This window comes from Amblyomma americanum, chromosome 11 (assembly GCF_052857255.1).
Source record: "Amblyomma americanum isolate KBUSLIRL-KWMA chromosome 11, ASM5285725v1, whole genome shotgun sequence".
Taxonomy (NCBI): domain Eukaryota; kingdom Metazoa; phylum Arthropoda; class Arachnida; order Ixodida; family Ixodidae; genus Amblyomma; species Amblyomma americanum.
Window position 1 is genome coordinate 109,515,433 of NC_135507.1, and position 27,734 is coordinate 109,543,166.

The 27,734-nt window shown below is 49.1% G+C and overlaps 1 protein-coding gene across 2 annotated transcripts in view; it reads right to left on the reverse strand.

The window, feature by feature from the left end:
- Positions 1-221: 221 nt before the first annotated feature.
- Ras85D (GTPase ras-like protein 1) overlaps positions 222-27,734 on the reverse strand; it is a 109,478-nt gene continuing 81,965 nt past the window's right edge. For both annotated transcript variants that reach the window (XM_077643484.1, XM_077643485.1), the window contains 3 exons: positions 22,612-22,772; positions 19,209-19,285; positions 222-1,632 (listed from right to left, as the gene is read on the reverse strand). In XM_077643484.1, the coding sequence (XP_077499610.1) occupies positions 19,214-19,285; positions 22,612-22,772 (233 nt within the window). In that variant the 3' untranslated portion in view covers positions 222-1,632; positions 19,209-19,213. The remainder of the gene's footprint in view (positions 1,633-19,208; positions 19,286-22,611; positions 22,773-27,734) is intronic.

The following is a 27,734-nucleotide window of genomic DNA, read 5'->3' on the forward strand; positions in this document are numbered from 1 at the left end:
TCAACTAGCACACTACTAAGCCAAAAATGAAAATTGAATGAGCAACTGCACTAACCACTGCAGTTTTCCTTTCCATCTTGGAGGTCAAGATGGCAGTCCATTGCAGAACACAGCTGCGCTTTCTGGGCATATGCAGTGACTCGAACAAGAACACAGCATCCAGTGCCAGCTGCCACTGTACACCATGCAGCACATGTGCATTGGAAACACAAAGCAAAGGCTGGTGTTAAAAAACAATTTTATCCAAGTGAGGCTTGCGTTGTACAACTCTTCAAATCCAAGAGCATGAAACAATGAGGGAGTGTCATGCCCACATTCAGTGGGTCCTAAGAACATGGTGGCAGCGCTTGGCTGCCTACCACAGACATGTGGAGTTGGGCAGCAGCAAAACCAAAGCACAAGAAAAACCTAGCGACATGCAGCACTGTGCCTTAGCTTTCCTTTGACACTGGCATGGGGCTATTTTGGCATCCCTCACACACGCTTCGGTCTCTTGAGCCACCACCAGCTGCAACATCTGCTACTCATCCTGTATTTGCAAAAACAGTTGCTTTGACACACCTCGGAGAGGTATTGTGAAAATACAATGAGAAATTAGAGGACAGTGTCCGGGAGTGCAGGTTAAGGGGAAAAGCAGACTGCACGGGATGAAAAAAGCTCCCTGCAAAGTCAGCCACTATTACCCAACACTTGCCAGAGAGGCCATACACAAAGGAATTGCTTTGAACCATGAATCAGTTATGCTTGGCTCTGCCAGAGCAACAATGGCAATGCTGTCACTCTGTGGCAAAGGAAAATTACAAAGAGAACAATGAACCATAACATCAGGAACAAACAGTGGGCTACATTACTGGACACTAGTGGCAGAACAAAAATGAGGAATCAAAACCAAAGTTCTTACACAGCACTTGCACCTGAGAGCACGATGCCACTATGAAAACAGGACGACCAATTAATTCACCCTTCATGTGCCAGAGTTTCCGCACTCATTCCACAAGGGCGTGCGAGTAGGCTGCTGTCTTGCATCCAGTGTCTCGTTGGAAACTTTGGCCAAGGCAGGAGAGCAGGGCTTTGCATCACGAGAGTTTGTGTCAGCAGGCAGCTTGGAAAATCACGTCACCTGCTCCCAACCAAAAATGTGCGTACGGCCAGTGATGCATAAAAAGAACTTTCACCAAGAGACTCAAGCAAGGAACTCTGGCAGGGACGCGGGTGAAAAACCGAGATGAACCATGCCGACAAAACTTCCTGAAAAACCTTGTGGACAAAACAGTGTGAGAAGGGGCAAGAGTGTCACAAAAAAATTCTCGGCAGCAGGCAACACCAGATTAAAAACGCTCGCCGGCTGTGCGGGCACAGGCCCCTGCTGCTCTGCAATGTTATTGGACACTCACACATCTACACAAAACACAGCACGAAGAAAACAAGAACAAGGTCGCCGCAAGCGACACAGCAGCAAAACATGTTGCACTCGTCTGGGCCGGTCCAGCACGAAGGCAGCTCGTGTCACACCGCTGCAACCTGGCCACCACACTGTCAAGAGTCGTTGGGCATGGCTTCCCTCTCCCCCTTTCTGGACGGGGGCTTCCCTCCTCCTCTTGGCATGGCGTGAACAATGTCCTAGGTGCCCTCCTGCAATGCAAGACCACCGACATCAAAGGCCTACATTATATGTGTTGAAGAATGCGCCGACTTGCCTGGAAGTGGGGCTTTTCAAAACTCGGCAGGAACCTGACCTATGTCTGGTGTCCCAACCCTCAAAAAGAGGGAATATGCAAGAGGGAATATGCTTCTGCTCTGGTATCACCCAATACTATGTAACCGCTTTTAAGCCACGCTGGACAAGTCCGTAAAAGAGAAATTGGACAATATGCAGGTAGCTAAAGCTTTTATATATGTTGATGACTACCTAATTTTTACTGACAGTGAACAGGATTCCTTTCAATCAAGGGCTTTTAATATACCATGCTCAGACAAAGCTTCCACTCCCTTGTTTTAACATTCGAGCTATCTTTAACAACAAACTCAGATTTCTGAACATTAGCTTCATCTTTTACCCTGGTCACACCTGTTCAGCCTATGAACTATGCAATAGGGGGCCTCTGTTACACTTCAATTCTGCTCATTCCAAACTAGTCAGAGCAATTGGAACTCGTTGCTTTTATAATGGCCTCCTACAACCCTGCCCATATCTAATGTATAAAAGTCCAGTCACAGCGCGACTGGCTATCGCTCAGTCTATACCGGTCACCTTCAGGTATCTGTTACAGAAACAATTAAGGAAAGTGGACCCTCACGAGCAAGCACATGCCTGTCTGCCCTCTCAAAAACTGAAAAAACTGGCAGTGATTAATACACACACACACACATACACAGACACACAAACACACGCGTGCACCATCTCATAATCTGAAGCAAATTGCGAAACAGATAGAGGTATCAGTTGTTATTTTAGCCCCTCAGAAGTTTTTTTGAAAGGCTATGCAAACAACAAACGTGACTGCATTGTGCCTAATAAATGCAAAAAGAAGTATCTGATTCACTTTATTGAATGCAAACAAGGTGTTGAGTGAGTGCTGTGTGCGTACATCTCATAGTCTCTTGACTCGCAACAACTTTCCTCATCCTGAATGATAAAATAGTTGGGGCCCGGGTTCAAAGCGTTCAAAGTCGCAGTTCTAGCTGCGAGGCCACTTTGGCGGCAGATGCAAAAAAACGGATTGTTGTGGTCTTCCATGGATAATAGCTTCCACATGTGCCTTCCTTTATAGAATACCTCATTTACCAGGTCAGTGGATATAGTAGGCCTTTCAGTTAGGCCATATTGCCGCTTTGTGCGTAGTTTTTCCATGGTCTTGCAAGGCACATGCCTGAAGGCTTCACTGTATACAGTATAATCTCATTACAATAGACCCCAATAGTGTCCAAGACTTTGGTCTGTTGCAAGTCTGCAGAACCAAAATATTGCTACAACAGACTTTTATTATAAACATAGGTTATAACCAGGATGACCTTCAAGCCGTACACAACTGCATGCAAAACCTTGTTCATTCAGTCTGAAAGCTTGTAGAATATCAGACTTTGAACTTTTCAGCATCCCATCCGCTGTATTTATAAACTATGCAGATGACACAAGTATATTTTTTTACAGGAGAATCAGGCGATCAGATAATAGCTGAAGCCGATGTAACGCTAATGAAGCTTGATGAATGGACAAAAAAAATAGCCTGAGGATAAACGCTGATAATACAAAAGCGGTTCTGTTTCATAGTGGAAACAAAAACATCAATACACAAAATAAAATTTTCCTACGCTCATCTATCATAGAGATTGTGCCCAGCTTTAAGACTTTGGGCGTCATTTTTCAAGACACAGTGTCATGGGATGACCACGTCGATTCCATTGCAAAGAAGTTGTCACAAATAGTCTGCATTGTTTCTCGAAATCGTCATGTATTCCCTCCCATTTTGATGTTAATTTACAATAGCCTTTTCTCCTCAAGACTGAACTATTGTTATCTGGTATGGGCATCATCTACGAAATCCACCATTGAAAAGCTGCTCATTTTGCAAAAAGAATTTTGAAGAGTGTAGAAAATGTACCAGTGCACTCTCATATGCGTGTGTTATTCGCAAAGTACGTTATTCCAGCCACAAACTATTACGAATACCAGCTTTGCAAACTCTTAAAACAAGATGCTAAATATTATTTTGAGGTTAGTTCAGCAGCAGGAAAAATAGGCCGTACACAGAAGACACACCAGAAAACGGGTCACTCAAGCACTAGCGGCAGCGTCCTCGTATTCGTCAACTGCCCAGCAACACAACAACGTCGTCTTTGCTTCGCGACTGTGTACCGTAACACTACCCCCCTTCCGGGGTGGTGGGGGGGGGGGGGGGGGGGGTGGTAGGGTTTAAAATGGGCGACGTGCACAAGCTGAGTGGAGGGGGCCATGGAAGGAGAGTGGGGGTGCAGCGGCGTGAGTTGATAGGCCACATTGCTCAGTTGCCTCAAGTAACGAGGGAGGAGCTTCTCACACAGTGCCACACGGCTTGCAGGAAGCCAGAGGAGTGCCAGGGAGCCGGGAGGGTAATGGTCATCACGATGATGAAGTCATAACGACGTTATTGAGCGGTCTAAGAAGCGTGGAGACAATTCCTAGCGATTTGGCGGGTGGCGTCAGCAGGGGCAATGGCATCACAAGCATAACTGCTAGTGGAAGGGTCAGAAGGCAGTAAGCTCTGAAAGGGTAGCAACGGGCCGCGGCCAAAAAGCAGGTAGAAGGGGGTATCCAGTGGTACCATGGCACGAGGAATTGTAGGCGAATGTCACGAAGGGTAAACTGACGTCCCAGTCACGATGGTGGTCGGAGGCATACATGGACAGCATGTCCGTCAGTGTGCAGTTAAGTCGCTCAGTAAGGCCGTTAGTTTGGGGATGGTAGGCCGTGGTGAACTTGTGACGGGTGGGGCAAGAGCGGAGAAGGTCGTGGACCACTTCAGAAACAAAGCAGGGGACGATCTGTAAGCAGATGACGAGGAGCGCCATGAAGCAAGACGACGTCATGGAGGAGAAAGTCTGCGACATTGGAGGCACAGCTGGTCGGGATAGCGCGCGTGATAGCGTACCGGGTAGTGTAATCGGTCGCAACGGCAATCCACTTGTTCCCGGAAGTTGATGTGGGACAAGGCCCGAGCAGATCGAGACCAACACGGAAAAATGGCTCAGTCAGAATGTCAATGGGCTTAAACGGGTCACTAGGCGGGAGCGGAGGCGTTTTCCGGCGCCGACATTGATCGCAGGCAGCAATGTAACCACGGACAGAGCGGTAAAAGCCAGGCCAGAAGAACCGCCGGCACACGCTGTCATATGTGCGGGACATGCCGAGGTGCCCTGCAGTAGAAACGTTATGAAGCTGGGCAAGGACTTTGAGGCAGAGATGCATCGGGACGATGAGCAAGAGGTCGGCACCATCAGGATGCATACTGCGACGGTACAGAATATCGCGATGCAGCACGAACAGGCTCAGATCAGGATCGGAAGTGCCACTTCGGAGGCGGTCGATTATAGGTCGCAGAGATGGATCACGGCGCTGCTCGTTGTCGATGTGTAGAAAGTCCAAGATGGACAAAACACAATTGTCGGTATCATGGTTGTGGGAATCAGGAGGATCGACAGGATGGCGGGACAGTCAGCGTCTTGGTGCAACTGGCCGGACTTGTAAACAACAGTAAATGTTTATTCCTGCAAGCGCAAGGCCCAGCAACCCAGTCTGCCTGTGGGGTCTTTAAGAGAGGAGAGCCAACACAAGGCATAGTGGTCCATAATGACGCCGAAGGGCCACCCAAACAAATAAGGGCGGAATTTTGTTAACGCCCTAACAAGTGCAAGGCACTCCCGCTCAGTGATGGAATAGTTACGTTCAGAGGGAGATAGCAGGCAGCTGGCGTATGCAATGACACGATAGTGGTTGTGCTGGCACTGTGCAAGGATGGCCCCAATACCATGCTTACTGGCGTCGGTGCGAAGTTCCGTAGGCGCAGAAAGGTGGAAATGGGCCAGCACAGGTGGAGCAGTGAGGGCCGCAATAAGTGCGATGAAGGCGCTAGCTTGATAAAGGCCCCAGGAGAAAGGCACATCTTTCTTCAGGAGGGAGGTAAGCGGACGGGCCGTGTCGGCGAAGTTCGGGATAAACCGGCGGAAATACGAGCAGAGCCCGAGGAAACTGCGCACATCGCTCGAGGAAGGGGGGGTGGGGAACTCGCGGACGGCACGAACTTTGTCAGGGTCGGGCTTGACACCAAAAGAATCGACCAAGTGGCTGAGGACCTTGATTTGGCACTGGCTGAAGCTGCATTTCTTGGAGTTGAGTTGGAGGCCGGCGCGGCGAAAGACGGAAAGGATAGTAGAAAGACGGTGTAGGTGGCTTTCGAAAGTGGGGAAGGAAACGACGTCATCCAGGTAGCACAAGCACATCGTCCATTTGAATCAACGCAGGAGCGAGCCCATCATATGCTCAAAGGTGGCAGGAGCGTTGCAGAGGCCGAAAGGCACGACTTTGAATTGGTACAGGCCATCGGGGTTGACAAAGGCTGTCTTCTCTCGATCCCGTTCGTCAACAGCAATTTGCCAGCAGCATGAACAGAGATCAATAGAAGAATAATAGCTGGCACCGTGTAGGCAGTCGAGGGCGTAATCAATTCTCGGAAGAGGATAGACGTCTTTCTTTGTTATTTGATTAAGATGGCGATAGTCGACACAGAAGCGCCAACTGCCATCTTTCTTTTTGACCAACACAACACGGACTGCTAGAAGGCTCGATAATGTTGTTCGCTAGCATCTTGTCCCCCTCCGTCTGGATGACATGGCGCTCAGGAAGGGAGTGTCACATATAATAAGGAGGCTAAAATAAAATTACGAAGGAAAGAGGTGTGAAGAAGACGACGTGGATCAACCGAAGAATAAAGAAGAAGAATCATTTTCGCTCTCAGAGCAACACGAACGAGACACAAGACGAAGGACTAGCACAAACAGGCGCTGACTATCAACTGGTTTTTTTTATTGAAGAACGAAAAGCGTATAAATACAAACAGTGAACTTCTTATCAATCAACAAAAGTTATCTGGAAGGCACGTGGGAGGTCAGATAGCTCAATTCCCTCTCGGATAACGTTATGGAAGGGCTGCTGATACATTTTGCGCCGTTGTGGTAAATATAAAAAGCTTCCATAACTTCGCGTGTTAATTTATTGTTATGTCGGAACAGGATGCGAGTGTTCTTGTAATCGGGAACACATTGGCATTTTTTGCACTGGAAAGACGCCTGGGCAAGGGGGTCCCCATTAGCTCTCCTTTCTGCATGATCCTTTTCATGCCTGCATTGGCATTGCCTGCTGTGGGAGCCTGTGTGAGACAGGGGGTCATTTTTCCTGGTGTTTTCATGCTCCATAAAGCGTTTGTTAACGCACCTGCCAGTCTGGCCAATGTACATGGCACTGCAGGAGAAGGGGACCTGGTATACCACCCCTACTTCGCAAGGTATAGATGGCGACACATGACGCACCTGACAAGCATCCCTCTTGCTCTTGCGTAGTGCCTCTGATTGACCTGTTTGCACATTGCGCTAAGTTTTCTAGGTGCAGAAAAGACGACATCAACGTCGTATCTGCCCGCAACTTTTTTCAGCCCATGTGACAAGCAGTGTGCATACGGGACCACAGCTGGCTTTTTCTTCTTTTTGGCTTCTTTCGGCTGAGCCCCATTCTTGAGCTGCCTAAAGTTTCTCCGCTGCCCTGGAAATGAGTTTATCTGGGTACCCGTTCACACATGACCTGCCTGTTTGCGCCAAAATGCTCTCTCGCGTCCTTTCATGGCAAGATTTCCTGAGAGCTGAATGCAGGCAAGACATGGCAATGCCCTCCTTTATGAGCTTAGAATGGCCAGACCAGAAGTTTAGCAATGGTTTGGCAGTCCTCGGGCGATACCACGAACACAAGTGTTTTTCCACCCACACAGTGCCAAATCCAAAAAACTGCAGTTCTTTGTTGCTGGGAACCTCAGTTGTAAACTCCAGCCCACGTCCGCATTCCTTAAAGGTCTTCAGAACGTCGACAAGACTTCTAGGCAAACTGCCTGTTCGGGTGAACACGAAGTAATCGTTGACATACCGAAAAATTCTGACAACTACCCTATCCAATGCCTTTTCAATTTTCCTATGAACCCTGCTTAAAAAGATGTCGGCTAACACAGGTGATACCCTGAAGCCTATGCATCTTCACAGCTTCCATGAGTTCACAGTGTGGCAAAGAATAATAAAGGTCCACCACGTCAATGCTGAAAAACATGCAGTTACCGGGGTTACCCGTTTTGAGAAAATCAACCAGCAAGTCCGAATTGGCAATCACAAATGGGCCCGGAACGCTCAAAGAAGCCGTTTGCCTCTGAAGATACCCTGAGACGACATGCTGCCAAGTCTCCCGTTCAGAGACGATGGAACGAAAAGGATAGCCTGGCTTGTGCGTCTTAGCGGTGAAAAAGACTTCGAGCTGCAGACCCGTTGACTTGTTGGCTGCTTCAGCCAGCTTGTTCAAGTTGTGGCCTCTTAGAAGTTGCACTGCCTGTCCTTTCACCTTCGAAGCTTTGAAGGCAACCTGTCTGAAGTTCTTCCGCAGGGCTTCAGACGCTTTCTCATCAAAGGCCCCCGCTGGAAGGACTACAAAGCATCCCTCCTTATCAGCTGTCAGCAAATTCAGACCGCTTCCAGCCAGGAATTCAACGGTATTGTTCATGCTCCCGCTGTTCCGCTGCTTACCATGGGTTCTCTCCAGCACGTCCACGCAGTCCACGGTGCAACGGGGGCGCATGTCCTCTGGTGCCAAGCGAACAATGTTCCTCGAACACGCCACCTTCTCTACGGGCCTCAGACGTGGCTCAAAGGCGAACTTCGGTCCCATCCGCAACACCTTTTTGTGTCTTTCCAGTATCTCCTGGTCGCTGAGGTTGATGAACCCTCCTTGTTCCACGTTAACCTGTTTCCTTTCAGGCAGTGTTGGCCGAACGGCATTTCATATGAATTCCGTGACGCTTTCAGAAGTTGCGCACCACTCCCGAAAATCCCGTTCATGCTTGCAGGCCACCCTTAGCTGATCCTTGAAGATTCGTGCCTGCCGCCACAACTCGGACTTGTATATCTTGCACAACCTTCTCATGTGCCTGCTTGAAGGCTCAAAGAACCCGCCCACGGCTAGCACTTCTTGGGGACAAGAGGCATGTCTAATGTGCCAAGAAAGGACCCTGGCCCTACACACGCAAATGGCAAACAGGGACACTGAGACGGAGGGGTTAGATACACCAAAACTACTACAAAAGTTAGAGCCCAGTGTACTAGAAATAATGTTCAGCCCTTACCAACTCGCCCAAACTTCCGCCTTGCTAAAGAAGAAGAAGCATTCGGTGAGGTGGAGAGATGATTGGTGGAGAAGCATTCGGTGAGGTGGAGAGAATAGAAGAATAATAGCTGGCACCGTGTAGGCAGTCGAGGGCGTAATCAATTCTCGGAAGAGGATAGACCGGCGAAGAGAAAAAGGAGAAGACGATGACAAGGCTTACGTGGACTAATTCCAAGGCTATAAAAGGGCGAGGGAGAGCGAGGCACGGGGGGAACAGCAGAGAAGCGGAGGCACCGGCGGGTCAGGAACACATCAACTGGAAGAGAACGACGCCAGCTACTGCTCCGGTGAGCTCGCATTCTACGGCTTCGCATCGTGGACTTCCTGCCGTGCCTGAACCCGTTCCGGGCAGTCAACGGAGGACGCTAACACTTGCTACGGCCAGGGGTGTCTCCAGCGCTGTTGCCACCCCTCCGGGTGGTGCCCCCAACGGCAACAACACCGGCATCACTTCCACGGGCGCTTGAACCGGGAGCTTGTATGACGCAGACAGCGACACCACCAGCGACGCCAGCCCGAGCACATCGAACGCCGCCTCGACGCCGGTTACTGGATCCATACAACGCCGCAGCTGCACCAAACCAAACGTGAGTACGAACGCCGACCACTAACAGTAGAACGCTAATAATAGATGCTGGTAGCAGTGTTCCCGGGTCGTGTGTATTTTTATTCTTTGTGTTTTGTGTTAGTTTTGTTAGCTTTGTGTTCTAGTGTGTGGGTCACGTAGGGTGTATTAAATGTGCATCTGTGTGGGTACACCTGTCGCCTAGTTCATTCTTTCGGTCCGAGTGTTCTCCGGGGAGATCCGTAACAAAGATAAGTGGTGAGCCTGTGCCAGGATTCATTTCCTGCTTCTTTTTTGCTTTGTCTCGGATTTTTCCGATCTCTCGACGGCAGAAAGTATGGATTTGGCAAAAACGTTAGAGCTGGCGCTCAAGTCAGGGTTAACCAAGGAAGAGGCGATGCGTCTCTGTGACGAGGAGAAAGAAGAGGCAAAAAGGCAGAGAGAGGAAAGGGCGCAAGCACATGCAGATGCTCGCGAAGCAGAAGAGCGGGAGGAGAGAAGAGCTCGGGAGGCAGAAGAGTGAGAGGAAAAAAAAGAGCTCGCGAGGCAGAACAGGCAGAAAAGTGAGAGAAAAAAAAGAGCCCGCGAGGCAGAGAGAAGAGCTCGCGAGGCAGAAGAACAGGAGAAAAGGATAGAACGGGAGAAGGAGTTTATTATGTGGAAACAGGCGCATGTCGTGGGAGGACATGAGGAGGTCACGGACAATGATCAGTGTTCCTTAGCGGGTACAGAATCTCCTAGACCAGCTAGAGTTTGTCCAAGAAAGCTGATGGCTCCTTTTGATGACAAGAGAAATGATTTGGATGCATATCTGCAACGATTCGAGCGTATAGCTTTGGGGCAAGGCTGGGAGCGCACTGAATGGGCCATGGCATTGAGCATGTGTTTAGTCGGAGAGGCGCTGAATGTGTTTGGAGGGATGCCTGCTGCTGATTCCATGGACTATGAGAAAGTCAAAAAGGCGCTCCTCCAAAGATTCAGGCTTACGGCAGAGGGTTTTCGTGAGAGATTTCGCACCACGAAACCTCAGGATTCGGAAACCGCTAAGCAGTTTTCCTGCAGGCTGATCTTTGATAGGTGGCTTGATATGTCAAACACAGAAAAAGAGTTTTGAAGGGGTGCGTGACAAGCTGGTCACAGAGCAATTTTTAACGTGTTGCAGCTCAAAGCTAGCGCTATTCCTGAAAGAATGTTGTGTTCATGTTGTGTCCCAAAAGACCCTAGTGACAGATGCGGCAAAACCAAGAGCATATGGCGGTGCATCTAAGGCGCCAGTAAGGTGTTTTCTCTGCGGCAAGGTGGGACACCGTGCAGCTGACTGTCGGACTAGTAGCGCTGCCCAAAAAACACAGGTTGTGTGTCATGGTTGTAAGAGGCGGGGTCATACTCTGGATGAGTGCCAATACAGAACGCAGGACCGAGCTGCATGCGTTGTCGACTCTAGGGTAGAACTTGGCTCGCCACCTGAAGTTCCACAGCTGAAAGGAGAGCAAACGTCGCTGGAAAATGAGGCAGTCAGTGGAACACCCAAATCGACAACAGCAATGCCGGTGGTGGTTGGGCAAATAGGGGACCGTCCTATATTGGTGCTTAGAGACTGCAGAGCCAACACAGTTTTGGTTCAGAGAAGCCTGGTAAAGGACGAGGAACTTACAGGGGAAGCGTCGGCCGTCACTCCTGTAGATAGAACAGTAAGGTGCCTTCCTGAAGCCAGGATTCTAGTGTCCACGCCATATTATACGGGGCAGGTAGTGGCAAAATGCGTAGACCAACCTATCTACGATCTCATCTTGGGAAACATTACGGGTGCAAGAAGTGTCGAAGACCCCGATCCCGAGTGGAGGATGCTCGACGTTGAAGAACATCCAAAGGAGGAAAGGCCCGCGACAGCTCAGACGGGTGCAGTCAGTTTCTCGTCGGCAGTGGGGACAAGAACTCAAGCGGCAGCCCGAGCAACGCAGCGTCCGCTCTCTACTCCTGTTACGATGTGCCTGAGCGTAACACTGGGTGCAATTGCAATTACGCAAAAAGAAGACCCGAGCCTGAAGGCCTGCTTCGAAAGAGTCGGGGAAAAAGTGAAAAGAAAGAAGAGTCGTACATCATTCGAATATCAATTAGTAAATGGTCTTCTGCACAGGGAGTGCCTATTTAGTTCAGGAAGGCGGGTCCAACAGCTGCTGTTACCAAGTGATATGTGAGGGACCGTGCTACGCTTAGGACATGACACCATTATGGCCGGACACCAGGGTGTTCAAAAAACGGTGCCTAGGATAACCGAGTTCTTTTGGCCGGGTGTTCAGAGTGACGTTAAGCACTTTGTTTGCTCATGTGACGTGTGCCAGCACACAGTTCCGAAGGGAAGAGTTGGTCCCGTACCTCTGGGCAAGATGTCAGCCATCGACCTACCGTTTCAGCGAGTGGCGATTGACATTGTAGGGCCAATCTCTCCAGTATCTGCCAAAGGCAATAGATATGCACTTACTCTGGTTGATGTGGCCACTCGTTATCCTGACGCTATTCCACTGAGGACTATTGACAGTATCCAAGTGGCGGAGGGTCCTGTGGAAATGTTTTCGCGTTATGGTTTCCCGAGGGAAGTTTTGAGTGACCCGGGCTCGAACTTCACATCGGAACTAAGGAGGTTAACCGCCTTTTGTCAATAAGGCAGTTACTGACGACGCCTTACCATTTCATGTGTAATGAATGGGCTTGTAGAGCAGTTCAACGGCACCCTCAAAAATATGATCAAGAAAATGTGTCAGGAGAGACCTACTGATTCGGATAGATATCTCCAAGCTCTTTTGTTCGCTTACTGCGAAGTACCGCAAACGAGTCTTGGTTTCTCACCCTTTGAGATGTTGTATGGAAGAACCGTTAAAGGTCCACTTACAATACTCAAGGAGATGGGGGCTAATAAGGAGATTACATCAGATCTCAAGACAACATACACATACACGTTCTTGAGTAGCGGGACAAGTTGGAAGAAACATGCAGGCTTGCACATCAACACCTGGAAAGGGCGCACGAACGCTATAAGGGCTACTATGACACGAAAGCCACTCACAGGAATCTGAATCCGGGCGACAAGGTTCTCATCTTGCTGCCCACGGACCATAAGTTACTGATGCAGTGGAAGGGCCCTTACCTTGTAACGAAGAAGAAAAATTATATGGATTATGAGTTATTGATAAATAACACCAAGAATGTTTTCCATGCAAACACGTTGAAAAAGTACAAAGAAAGAGTTCCTGTACGGTACGCCCCCAAGGTAGCATGTGCGGAAGTGGCCGAGGAGACAGGTGATATTTACGAGGTGCCAACGTGCAGTGGGAAGAAAAATGCAGGAGGGGATAAGGTACTAATGAAGCCCAATGTAAATGAGGACAGACGACCACAGCTCTACTCCAAATCAAGGGGTAGATGCTTTTGGATAGGGCAGGCAAAACGGAGGTCATATGTTACATATTAGACCTGTACACAAATAAAGCTAACTAAACAGCTCTTGGTATCTCTGGAATGTATCTTGTTGTTGTGGTTGTTGCTCTTGCTGTTGTTGGTGTTGTGATTATACAAGGGAGTGTCGTGGACATCAACGTGTTTATTAAGGACTCTGTACGGACAATGGCAGTGGTGTGTTAATGTTCCGAAAATGCAGTTTGGTATGCTGTGTTAACGGTGTGCTTTTGGTGTGTGCTGGACATCTGCGGTGTGTTGAGTGCTGGGTCCAGAATCGCCACAATAGATAGTCTGTTGCCAGGATGGCTTGAAGATGAGGAAGACGTGAGCAGTTTTTCATGGAAAAACTCTTGAGAGAGGAGGCCCTTGTCACATATAATAAGGAGGCTAAAATAAAACTATGAAGGAAAGAGGTGTGAAGAAGACGACCTGGATTAACCGAAGAATAAAGAAGAAGCATTCGGTGAGGTGGAGAGAGATGTTGGTGGAGAAGCACTCGGTGAGGTGGAGAGAGATGATTGGTGGAGGAGAAAAGAAGGAGGAGTCCACAGTTATACGTGGACTAACGCCAAGGCTATAAAAGGGCAAGGGAGAGCGAGGCACGGGGGGAACAACAGAAAAGCGGAGGCTCTGGCAGGTCAGGGACACATCGGCTGGAAGAGAGCAACGCCGGCTACTGCTCCGGTGAGCTCGCGTTCTACGGCTTCGCATCGTGGACTTCCTGCCGTGCCTGAACCCATTCCGGGGAGTCAACGGAGGACGCTACCACCTGCCGGCCAGGGGTGTCGCCAGCGCTGTTGCCACCCATCCGGGTGGTGCCCCCAACGCCAACAACACCGGCATCACCTCCACGGGCGCTTGGACCGGGAGCTTGTGTGACGCAGCCAGCGACGCAGCCCAAGCACGTCGAACGCCGCCTCGACGCCGGCTACTGGATCCATACAACGCCGCAGCCGCACCGAACCAACCGTGAGCGAGCACGAACGCCGACCACTAACAGTAGAACACTAATAGTAGAAGCTGGCAGCAGTGTTCCCGGGTCGTGTGTGTTTTTATTCTTTGTGTTAGTTTTGTTAGCTTTGTGTTCTAGTGTGTGGGTCATGTAGGGTGTATTAAATGTGCGTCTGTGTGGGCACACCTGTCGCCTAGTCCATTCTTTCGATCCGAGTGCCCTCCGGGGAGATCCGTGACAAGGAGACATGATAGGGCCTTCTGTGTATGGGGCTGGCATCGCCCGTATTTATGTGATGGGTCACGACAGTAGTTTGGCCGAGAGGACGATTCCCAAAATCGAAGACGTCACTGTAGGAAACTAACAGGGTGGACAGCGCGTGGGTGTGGTCAGGTGGCAAATCCGCCGCGATCATTGCAGAAATAAGGTCCGGACGTGAAGTTGCCGAGCGGGGATTAGGGAGACCAGTCCGAGGCTCAGGTGCGAGAGCAGAAACTGCATTCAGCCAAAGGAAATAGTTCAGCGAGTGCGATTCCACAGAGTAAAACTTGAGTAGAGAGGCTAAAGTTGCGAATCGGAAGGTAGGTGTGGTTACCGGTGGCGGTCAGAACGGTGTGTGGAAGGATGACATTTCACTGAAGGACAACGTCCTTGATTGGGTAAGTGACGTAGGCACCATCAGGAACGGGGGGAACCGGGGACATTGGAATGTAGACTGCAGAATTGCGCGGCAGACGAGTAAATTCAGCGGGCATGTAAGCAGGGCAGCTTAGAATCGGCTGGGAAACATATTTACTAGCACATACACAGACAGGGACCAAAGTAAGAGTAAGAGACAGGGCACACACTAAAACACACAATCGGCGCTTTCAGAGCAGAGCGGCAGGTTCCAAACGAAGAAGGCCAGTGGAGCAATCAATTAGCGCCGCGTGGGTTGTTAAAAAGTCGATGCTGAGGATCACATCGTGGGGGCAGTGGTCAAGCACAGTGAACAGGACGGCTGTAGTACGCCCGGCAATGCAAACACACGCAGTGCACATTCCAACGAGGGCAGCAGCACTGCCGTCGGCAACACGAACGGCTGAGGAAACGACGGGTGTCACAACCTTCTTCAAACGACGGTGAAAGGAAGAGCTCAAGACAGAAATTTGAGTGCCAGTGTCAGAGCCTTAAGTGGTGCACCGTCCACGCAGATATCAAGAAGGTTGCGGCGAGGAGCGGGGGTCAGGAGAAGATTTTCGGGCTGGGTCGTCAATGCAGCGTCACCTCCGGGACTGCATTGGTTAGTTTTCCGAATGTGAGCCAGGTAAGGGCGGAGTGAACGGGTGTTGAAGTTGCGGTGAAAGGGAGCAACGGATCTGAGGTGAAGGCGAGCGGCTGTACCTGCGCGGATTCGGAGTGTCGTTAGCATGTGAGGACTCGGGACGGGGAGACATCTGGCACGGTCATAGTCAGCACGACGATCGTAATCAGAACAAGGCCCGTAGTCTATACGACGATCATAATTAGAGTTAGGGTGAGGTGGGGAAAACCAACGGCTGCAGCAGTGGTGGGAAATGTGGCCGACACGCAAGCAGGTGAAGCAGATAGGCCGGTCGTCTGAGGTTCTCCAGTCCGCAGGATTCCGGTAACGATAACGCGGCGGGATGGCCGGAGTCGGTGAAGCAGCAGCAATCAATGGAGTGGTGGTTGGTGTACAGGGTACAGGGCGACGCAGAGGGCAGGCCAGAATTGAGACCCACATTCACGAACTCCTGGCAAACAACGGCCTGGATCAGAGCAATAGTAGCGTCAGGCGGCTGAGGGGCGAAGGCGATGGGAGTCAGCCTCCAGTTCCCTCCGTACAATTCTGGTTAAACTGGCAGGATGGGACGGCTGTTGCAGTGTTGGCAGGTCTTCGCAAGAGGATGTCGCCGCCGTGTTCGGAAGACGGTCGAAACGAGGAGCAATGCGGCAGTGTTTGGCTTGCTCAAACTGGCAACATACCTGGAGGACAGAGTGGACCGTTGCGCAGTCATTGCAGAGGAGCAAGTTAAAAGCGTCGTCAGTGATCCCCTTGAGTATGTGGCCCACTTTGTCAGTCTCTGACATGGCGCTGTCTACCTTACGGCAAAGAGCGAGGACGTCCTGGATGTAAGAGATGTAAGACTCAATGGACGACTGAGCTCGAGAAGCGAGGTCCTTTTTAGCGCCGAGCTTGCGTCCAATTGGCTTGCCAAATAAGTCACGGAGCTTCTACTCACAGGTGTCCCAAGAGGTAAGTTCTTCCTCATGCGTCTCAAACCAGACGCGCGCCGTGCCCGCCAAGTAGAAGATGACGTTAGCAAGCATGAGGGTCGCATCCCATCGGTTGTGCTTACTCACACACTCATACATGGCTAGCCAGATTTCAACATCGGCGTCATCGGTGCCACAAAAGGTGCCCGGGTCGCGAGGCTGTGCCACAACGGTCGGCGCTGGGGTTGACGCTGTGGCCGGAGGTGCGTTGACGGCATAGCGATGGATTCAACGTGACGACCGCTGCGGAGGTCCAGGGCATGGTACCCAGCACAACCTCCACCAAATATTACGAGAGAAAGATAACGTCAACGTCGCCACCTACCTTCAACGCGCACAAGCTTGAAGACTTGCCCAATTACGAATCCAAGACCAGCAGCGGACCGACGCCAGACGCTACAACCTACAAAGACGCAATGCGGAATACAAGCCAGGAGGCCGAGTATGGGTTTGCACGCCCATTCACCGGCGCGGATTGAGTGAAAAGCTTTTGTACCGCTATTTCGGCCCCATACAAGGTTCTTCGTCGGCTAGGCGAACTGGACTATGAAGTCGTCTCTGATGAAATGACTGCATTCCAGCGACACAGCATAGGACCAGAAGTTGTCCATGTTGTCCGTCTAAAGCCCTATTGTGGGCGCTAAAAATTAAGGACGCTGTAATTCCACACTCGGTGTTTATTTTTACAATATCCATTTTATTTGTTTCTAGCTGCCCTATTTGTTTTAAACCTTAGGGTCGATGCTTCTTTGCAAGGGGAGTAATGCTGAGAATCTTTGCAGTGTGTGTGTGCATTCTTCAAAGCTGCCGGCACGCCGCTTTATCGCTTTGTTTACGATGCAAGGCGCGACCAGATTTATCTCGATTGTTCGCACCCAGGCGGAGCAGATTTTAGGTTGTTCCTGAATGTTGCAGTAGCTTTGCACGCCGTATCTCGAAAGTTCGCTACCAGCTTTAAATTGAGCACGGCCAAGAGCGACGGACATTCTGCTCAACAACCGCCGAGCACGTTTGTTGCTACGCCGCTGCCGAGTGATTAGTCCATTGTAGGTGCAAGTCAGCCCAAATAAAGAATTTTGTTTAGACGCCATTTTTGCTGTCGTTCTGCTCCCCGGATTACACTCACCACTTCGTGACAATATATACCGTATTTACTTGAATCTAACGCGACCTTGATTGTAGCGTGCACCCATTTTTCGTGACCCCCCCCACGAAAAAAAAAAAAGCTCGATTGTAATGCGCACCAGTTTTCCGTGACAAAAAAAGGGTACCGCACACCTCACGCAATACAACTTTGTCTCGTTTGGAAAACAAAGATTTAATCTCGATGCACTAAAGTTGCAATAATAAAAAACACACACAAAAGGAAACGGCTTATCTTGCCAAGATTGTTCTCACTACGCCGGCACAAGGTTCACTTGGCACAAGCCCTTCGGTGCAGAGCGCCCGAATCCTATCTTTAACCGGCTTGTTTAAACAAACATACAGCGGCTGGAGCTGTGATGTCATGCCGCCGGTATCACGACAAGGTCGGTGTTGCACGCAGCGAGCTTGTCCTTGATGCGTTGGTTGAGATGGCACCTGAACGCGTCGAGCACAAGCATCACACACAGGCCCAAACTGCCGCCGTGTCTCTTGCGCCAGACGTGATTGACCCAGTCAGCGACCAAGTCTGTAGTCATCCAACCTTTTTCATTTCCGCGCACAACCACGCTACTCGGAAACCCGATTCCTTTCAGGAACGTCTTGTGTCTGAATATAAGATACGGGGGTAGCTTGTGTCCATCTACGGTGCAACAAAGCATTGCGGTGACGTGTGTTTTTTCGTGGCCGGAAGACAACACGCGCACTAGCTTCGCCCCCTTCTTTTCAACGGTTGTGGTGGCAGGCATGTGGAAGTAGAGCGGTGTCTGATTGGCATTTCCAATCTGGCCGAGGTGGTAGTCGTTCCTGCGTCTCAAACTCAAAACGAACCACTGAGAACTGTGCAGCTTTTCATATTCTTCAGGCAACTTCTGGCATATTCTCGTCCGCCTTCGAAGAGAAAAGCCTTTTCTCTTCATAAAATTTGACAGCCAGCACCTGCTCGCTTTGAAGTCACTCCGCGTTAGCCCTGTTTGTAGGCCTAACTGCATCGCTCGGACTTTGAGCAGATCGGTCGTCACTGGCCGCTCGCTGCTCCTGAACGTATTCTGCGAGCAGCTCTTGTATTTCGGCGAACCGGCCCTGCTTCCGTCCACTGAAACCCTTTTGTGTAGCCTTGCTGACGAAAATCCCTTCCTTCTGCTTGCACCAGTCCCGCACGCATGTTTCTGGAACTCCCAATGTGCGTGACGCGGCCCCATTTCCGTCTGTCTTTGCACACATGATGATTTTCCTTTTAAATGCGGCATCATGATGCACTCGACGTATCTTCGCTGTCGGCATGTCCATGTTGGTAGATCAAACGCAGAAAATGGGTAGACTAACCAAAGCACATGTACCACAGCACACAGAGGACGCTACTGCAGCTAGGCATAGGCAGCTAGGCTCGAAGTGCATACGAGGCGGCCATTTTGAAATGCCGATGGCGATATGATATCGGAGATTTAGGGTCGTACTCAATACTAACACGCACCCAATTTTTAGACCCGATATATTGGAAAAAAGGTGCGCGCTAGATTCGAGTAAAAATGGTATATATACCTGTGCAGGTAGCCTACCATTCGGTGGGCGGGTAAGCAGACTGCCACAAAAGTGGTTTTAATAGCGGGGAATGGCCACTATAAGAGCTAGCACACTAAAAGGGTTACTGCCACCTTAGCCGCTGTCACCAAGACGCACCAAGAAGTATTTCAAGTTAAGCATTCACTGCCGAAAAAACCACCGCAGCAAAGCCCGAACTAGGCTACCAAACTGAGTCCAATCTATCCGAATGTATGCTGTCACTGAATCTGCATCAAGTGCAATCAATTGCAAAGATGGGAAGGTCAACCAAACACAGCAGATTGGTATGCTTTGGCACTACTCACCTGCCCTATAAAATGAAGCAGCGTTTCTTGCGGCCTTCCTTGCGATGCCGCTTCTTGTCCTTGCCTTTCCACTCCCTCTGCAGAGAAGGCAATGAGCAGGTCAGTCATGAGCCCTGCCCAGAAGCAGCAGGAGCAGTGTTAGCTATACTGTTTCAGTCATGACTACCCAACGGTGGCACAAATGATAGTGTCCTGGATGACTAATGTCCTGTCACTGTCCACTAGAAATCAAGATCCCACCGAGAGGCTTTAACGGTCGGGCAGACTGTTAGATGCGACCAAGTGAGGTAGGCCTTTCAGGAGGGGGCAACCTTAGTGAGGAAACCAATTTGCAACCACTGGTTTCCTTTCCCTTTGGCCATAGTGAAGCACCACACGACCACTCACAGCTGCCCAGAACGAAGCAGGATACAGGAAGGAACCAAGATCAACTCCCCATGGATCAAGCAGTATTTAAAGCTGCAGTTTTTTTTTAACCCTTTATAGGCACGAGCTGTCTCGCATGCATTCAAGTAATAAAACTGCACTCAGAATGACTAGACATGGCTCAATAAAAATTAATTCTTAACCCATGGCTACATAGTATGGTGAGTAAAGAGTGCAATAATCAAAGCAGTTGTTTCATTTCACCCTCATCAGTAACTTTACAGCATTTAGAATAGCAGCATTCAAAGTGTGAATATCATGCATAGATAAACTTAGCAAAATTATAAATACCTGAAGCGTGATTGAACAATTGTGCTTCGATTATTGCATACATTGTGCCTTCAGCTTCCCTTAGCAAACAATATGACATGTCTATCCATCCTAGGCGTTGAGATATTGACGTACTAAGACGGCCAGGGGTCCAAAATTTTCATAGTGTTAAATTGCCTGCTCCTGCACAAATTGAGCCCACACAGTGATCTAAATTTAATATTATGGTCAAAATACCGATTTCCTGGAAGAGAAAGCTGGTAGAGTTGAAGAATAATAGCTATAGGCTCCAAAAATGTCATTTTTAAACAATTGATTTTTGGGTCATTTTTTGGTCCCAAAGACCCCCCTTAAGGAAACAATAAATGAAATTGCAACAGGCGCCATAGCGTGGTAGCCGCAGGCAGCATACGAAGCGCACAACCACCACTAAATGGCAAGTGCTCCGCCATAAAAATTAAGGACGGGACAAATTGAAGGGAGACACACACGCCAGCGCTACTAACAACTGAAAGAGTTTATTGCAACAAGAGAAATATATACCCATGGCCAACACCCACTGCATAAAAAGATAAAAACAGTAGCAAGGTTGTGGGCATGCTCAGCCATTGAGAAATCTAATCTCTTTTCGCTGACACAGGTTTTCCCTCTGCAATGAATACCCCTGTCATGCGGGCATTTCAAAGGCCCTCGAATCGATAGCCTATCGACTCAAAGGCGATCGAGCGCTGCTACACGGGCAGTTTCAATGGCCATCGAGTCAATAGTCCATCAAGTCAACAGAGCAGCGTGGAATTCCATCGAGTTTTCGAGGGCCTTCTAGTGCTGCCCAAGGTTGCTAGCGTTGCTTCGAGCGGCGCCAAGCGCACTTTCGTACACGACACATTCACGGTAGAAAAGCATGAACAAACATTGATCGCCTACAATTTAATGCAAGCAGTCTGCACAATTCTGCGCTGCGGTCTTAGCGTTGCTTGCATACTTAGCGTTGACAATAAGGCGGCGCCCTGCCCGCCCGCTTCACAGCGATAACAGCTTCGTTGCTAATCCCTCAAAGCAATATCGTGTTCTAAGCCGTTGTATCCACCTTCGATTTGCCCATTCTTACCCTCGCATAAAGTTTCAAGAGACAAATGCTCGTTTTTCAGATATCAAGGCGATTTCCCAGGTCTTAAGCCTGACGAAGCAGCGCTCCGACGCAGTTGGACTGGCTTGGTTTTGGCAAGTCTTGTATTAGAGTAGCTACAGCAGTGTCTGCATATGTCCGTCGCGTACGTGCAATTAAAAGGGTTTTGAACAACTTGCGCGTATGCATGTATTTCAGCATTTAGTATACATTTATCAAATATTTGTTATTTTTGCAAAATCCAAAGTAGCGATTGTGGCGCCACACAAGCTTGGCGTAAGACACGAGAACAATTTCAATGGCCATTGAAATTTGCCGTGTAGCAGCGACACAACTCCTTCAAGTTCGATGGCGATTGAGAATTTCGAAGACCCTCGACTCGATGGCCATTGAAACTCGCCCTGTGACAGGGGTATTAGATAGGCTTCATACATTTCGCGCACACGCTGATGCTGGTACTTTCTTAGAGCCGTGCTTTTGTCAATGTTTGCCAATGTTTGCCGTGGTCAGGTAAGTTTTTCTAGCGCCTTCTTTTAAGTCTTTTATACTCCCGCAGCCTATCTGCCCAATGTAAGATGACCCACATGATAGTGGTATCTCATACACTTCTTTTTGGCAGCCAGCGAACTTCTTTTCATGTTTCTTTTAGCATTGTTTTGACGATGGGTATCATTGTTTACTAACTTGCAAAGCTTTTCCAGCGTGTTGGGGGCAGAAAAGACGCGCTTCACGTTGGCCCAGCCCATGACCTTTTTCAAAGGATGACTTACCCCATGCACGTAGGGTATCACGACAGTGCTTGCTTGGAGCATGCACAGTAACCCAGAAGCAAGAAGGTGGTGGTGCTGATGACATTACGACGCCTCTCTACCAATCAGAGAATTTAGTTACCGAGAGAAGACGACATTAAAAGATCTAGAACCAAGAGGCACTCGCCGAAGCCCCTGTGCCATGGCATCTAAAATGGCCACCACTGCGATGCCGAATGAACATTTTTGCAGTGCACAGCTCCTCTTGCCGTACCATGGTGAAGTCATAAATTAATGAAAAAATAGTGTTTAATTTTGTAAATATTAGTATGGTTTATATGGAAGTAATGAGCATTAGAAGTAAATTATTTTTTATTAGTAAACACCCTCTCTTTTTTAAAAAGGCCACACGAACTTCCACCTGCCTTTGAGCTGAAAAAAATATCTGCCACTTTTTACCCCCCATGCTACGGAAACATAAAGGGATGGCTGATCCTCACTGATGTTCAACTCCTCCCATTTCCACCAACCTATTAGTGGCACCTGGCATTATTGCGCTTGCTCAATTGCTACCCCGGCCAGCCCACCATTTTGTTTACCTTGCTTTCTAAAACACAAGGCCAGAGCAATTGGGAAACCCGGGCAGTGTGAGAAGAACAGGGACAGATTGCCATCCTCACTGAAAATGGAGCTTTTAGACCAGGCTTCTGCCCAGAGCTAGGCTACACTGATGAATAAGAGACTGGGTCTAGCAGCGGGAAGAAAATTGGCTCCAATACTAAAGCTGCCGGAAATGCATCCACTTCACGAGAACAGCACAACACACACTCACATCCTTGCGGATCTCTCGCACCAGAGTGTAGAAGGCATCATCGACACCCATCCTGGTCTTGGCACTCGTCTCGATGAAAGGGATGGCATAGTTCCGTGCAACCTCCCCTGCCTGCTTCATGTCCACGGCCCGCGTCGGCAGGTCGCACTTGTTGCCGACCACTGTACAGAGCAATTAAGAAGAACTTCTTGTTGGGCGAGTTGGTGCATACTGTTGTAGGTACAAATTGCGCACAAAAGACACACACAGGAAAAAGCACGAGGGAGACTGAAAGAGCGCAAACTATCAACTGGTGTTTATTAGATTCAGTGCCGCTTTTATAGGCAGTGTGCACACGTGCCTACGAAGAGGGCAAGGAGAGGAAAAGAAGGCAAATCAACCCTGCGCGACAATCCATCAAAACCGCTCCAAAAAATTCTTTTCCGCGTTGTACAATGAAACCGAGGTGTCACTCACACAGTGATAGTTTGCGCTCTTTCAGACTCCCTCATGCTTTTTCCTGTGTGTGTCTTTTGTGCGCAATTCGTACCTACAACTGTACAGAGCAAGCGTGCCAATTTCACCCATGCTTCCAACATGTGCAAGGCCCACCAAGACAGCCACATAACAGCTGCCCGTTCACTCGCGGCTCTTTCTGCTCATAACCACAGTTAGGCTAAACCATTATTCACCGGTCACATGGTGGTCACGTAATGATGCCCTGCTGCTGCTCTTGGTGGTGCACTCCTGAATGGTCACACCCCATAACAACCAAAATGCACTAACGAGGCCTCTCAAATTTCAGCAGATTGGCAACAATGTCAGCTCTGTAATATGCCTGCGTGGTGCCACTCACTACAATCACCAGATGCACTCTTCCCTGTGGTGCACAAGTTTTCTTACCTCTCCACCCAATTCTTGTGTGCCCCAGATCCAATCCAGTTGAATTGGCCTCTTTCCACACACTGCCTGCATCATTTTCCTTTCCGCTTTTCTGTTGCTCCGCAAGATGCAACTTCTGCACACGTTCCATAGCTAACAGATCTTTGGAAAAAAAATTCCTGAATATACAGTCCAATATGTCAATGTTCTAATCAGATTTCACGATGTTACCCACTTGCTTTCAAATTTTTAACTCCGCAAAAAGCTACCTCCGCCTCCAGATATTATACCTTAATTTCAAAACAATCTTTATTCATGACCTCGTTTCACTAACTCATTTAAAATTTCACTCTTATGTTGCCGCAACTTGCAACAAAATTTCATACGGTACCACGCATTATTTAAGGCTCTGAACTGCTTCACCACCCAAGCATTGTTGTCCTTGCGCTGCGCATTTGTCCGTAGCCACTTAAACTATGGCATCTCATCACAGAGTAATTCCTTAACAAAACCAAGCTCTACATACCATCACCTCTTCCATTTTGTTCAATGTTGTGTGCCTCTCCAATATAGCTATTCTATTTTTCAAGGTTCTTCTCATGCTGAGCATCTTTCCTCCCAACACCAAAGTCGCACGTTTTCAATTTCCTACCACCAAAGGAGTAAAAAATTCCTTCCATTTTTCGCCATACTGTTTCGGAATTCCTTTTCACTGCTACGAGGCAGCGCACAGAGACGACAGGCAAGAAAAGACACACAGCAAGGCGCTAACTATCAACTGAATTTTATTTGGAGAAAACATCTGGAAGTGGTCAATCAGCATGGAAGTGGAAGTGGTCAATCAGCAAACCTGTCAATAAACATCAATTCTTTATCATGCAGAGTCAAGGTGATACTGCTAACGCACGAGTCTCCTCCTCCTTTTCTTATGTGATACCCTTCTGCAAGCCCTCAGGTCTCTTTCTCTCGGTGCCTGAACAACACCACTGCCCTATCAAGGAGGGGGAACATCCTTTGCATGAATTGCATTGCTCGGCTAAGTTTCTCAAAAGACCGACTTGACAGGGAACGGAAATGCTCCCGTAATCCCTTATTGAGGCACCTGCCCATTTGGCCTATGTATGCTCTTCAGCACGTCAGCAAAATGCTGTATACTACGCCTATGGCATATGTTACATATCAAAACTGGTGCTGGACACTACAGCCTCTATTGGCTTGTGACTCGGCCCTTTCATGGGCCCATGTACAAATCTGGCCAAGCTTCCTCGGAACGGAAAACACTACTTGCACTCCATATCGTGACCCTACTTTCTTCAGACGACGCGTCATTCCATGGACGTAGGGCACCACTGCGTACTTCAGTTTTTCTTTTGGTTTTCTGTTCAGGGGCACCTGCACGTTTCTGGCATGTTTCAGAAAACTCTCGCTCCCCGACATCAAGACAGAGCGGAAACCCAGTGCTCTTCAATATCGCCACCTGGTTTTGATAGCTACTTTCAACGGTGTGGTAGCATGACTTAGAAATTGCCGACCCTAAACATCAAACCACAATGCCTCTTTTCACAACTTTCGAGTGAGCAGACCGGTAGTCTGGCAGAGGTTTTGCTGTCCGCAGTTCGTACACACAGCACACATGGTCCTTAAGAAAACTCGATCGAAGGTCGAGAAATCGCAGGACTTGCTAGAGCTCCAAGGTGAAAGACAGACCCTTCGCAAAATTCTTTGTGTGATGCCAAAACTCAAACACCCTTTCTTTGTTTAAAAAGCAATTAAAGTAAGACATGCCCACACGAGTACAGGGTAACTGCAGTTCTATTCTAGATTTAGTATTTCTTAGCCAGGAGTTTCCGGATGCTCTTGTTTGTGTAGAGGAAGGATTGTCCGATCACCACATGGTCAGCTTAACCCTGCCACTTGTACAGATGATGGAAAACTATTCCTCACTCCTCAGTTACAAAGATTACTCTCATGCCGATGACGTGTCCATTATAGAGTATACGGAAAACTCTTGTCAAATTTAACAGCGCTGATGTGTCTTTCTTTTGGAATCGGTTCCAGGTAATATGCCACTACTGCATAAACAAATTCATACCTACAAAGAAAAAGTTCACAAGCGTACACCTTGGATGACACGCGATGTTATTCATATTAAACGTAAAATAAAAAGGTTAAAGAAGAGATATGGGAACCCAAAAAAAATAAGTGCAGATCTCTCTTGAACAAAAGGTGTACGCAGCAAAAGAGTACTATTACAATACTTCACTGCCTAACTTTATCAAAAATGACCCTGAGAAATTTTGGAAACATATTGTTGTAATTGTTTGGTTTGTGCTGACCAGCGAAGGCAGCCGCACGCCCCCCTATTGGCCTGAGTTCCTATCGTTCATGCTTCTCTCCCTCTTCTGTAACCCTCTCAGTACGAGAGGGTATATAATCGCGGTTCTGGGCAATAAACGTTGTTGTTCACTGCCGACCATTGTTCGAGATGCTGCGCGGTTCGCGCTGACTTTACTACAGTGGCGACGAGTGCGGAAACTACCCATGCGGTAAAAGTTGAAGCCGACAGCCTGTCGCAACTTGAAGCACCGACGAGAACTATGACCAGCCTGCAGCTCCCGACCTTCGACGACACGTCAGATAAGTGGAAAGCGTACCTTATAAGGGCAGAAGCATATTTTGAAGCCAATGCTATTACTGACTCAAAGCAGCAGCGAGCCTTGCTTGTGGCAGCACTCAGCACGCAGACGGTGCAAGTGTTAGCGGGACGGATTGCACCCCGGACACCGAATTCCCTCACCTATGATGAAGCAGTCGCAGCTTTAAACAGCTACTACGACCCGAAGCGTCACGAGATAGCGGAGAGCTATAAATTTTTCACCCGTTGCCAGCAAGAGGGTGAGGCAGTGCGCGCATTTCTGGTCGAAATACGGCGCATAGCAGACGGCTGCAACTTTGGGAGTGCGCTAGACCGAATGCTGCGGGATAGAATTGTTTGCGGTGTACGCTCAACTAACCTACGCAAGCAGTTACTGGCGAAGAAAGACTTGACGCTGGAGGAGGCCGAAGCGCTGGCAATAGCAGCAGAAACAGCCGAGAACAATGCAAACGATATCAGTGGAGCACCACCAACGGTGCTAAGAATGCAAGCCAGTCATCGCTCTTCGTCGCGAGATACCAGCGGGGCAGCGCAAGAGTGCGGACGATGTGGAAGCACGAAGCACGATGATAACGCCTGCCGCTGGGCTAACGCACGGTGTTTCCGCTGCAGGCAACGTGGTCATTTGGCGAAGAAATGCTACAGGGCGAGAACAGATGAAAATGCTGCTAGGCGAACCGCGAGTGTCAAGACACTGACAGTTGAAACCGCGTCTAGAAACGAGAACAAGGATGAGGCACACATCTGGACGCTAATTTCTGGTAGGAAAAACGGCCTGGAACCACCGTTACGCCGCACATTTCGGTGGGGGGAAATAGATCTAGACATGGAAGTGGACACAGGATCCCCGGTGTGCGTCATATCACGGAACGTTTACGACCGACACAGAGCGCAGTGGCCACGCTTGAAATCGCCGCATGTGAAGTTGTCATGTTACGCGGGACAACTGCCGGTGCTTGGCGAACTTGAACTTCCGGTGCAATTCAAGAACGTGTCTGTAACCTGTCCACTCGTGGTGCTTGACTGTTCAGGACCGAGTCTATGCGGCCGCGATCTGATTGCGGCACTTGGCAAGACGGGTGTTACGATGGAAGAACTCACTGCGCCGGATTCGACAACAGGAAACACGCCGAGTGACCACATGGTGAACAGACTGCTCGCTGAGTATAAGGATGTTTTTTCGATAGACCAGGGGCTCATCAAGGGACCGCCAGCCAGCCTAAAACTAAAGGAAACGGCGACACCGAAATTCTGTAAGGCCAGATCACTTCCTTACGCTTTCCGTGATAAGGTCTCTCGTGAAATTGATCGGTTATTGTCCCTTGGTGTCTTATCTCCTGTGCAACATTCAGAATGGGCTACGCCCATCGTAGTTGTCTTGAAGAAAGATGGCACCGTAAGAATATGCGGAGACTTCAAAGTCACGCTTAACCCTGCCTGTGATATCGAGCATTACCCTCTTCCAGTGATCGAGGACATGTTCGCAAACTTAAATGGAGGTGAATACTTTAGCACCTTGGATTTGAAGGACGCGTACAACCAAGTGCCCCTTGACGAAGCGTCACGCGGACTTTGTATCATTAACACACATCGCGGACTTTTTCGT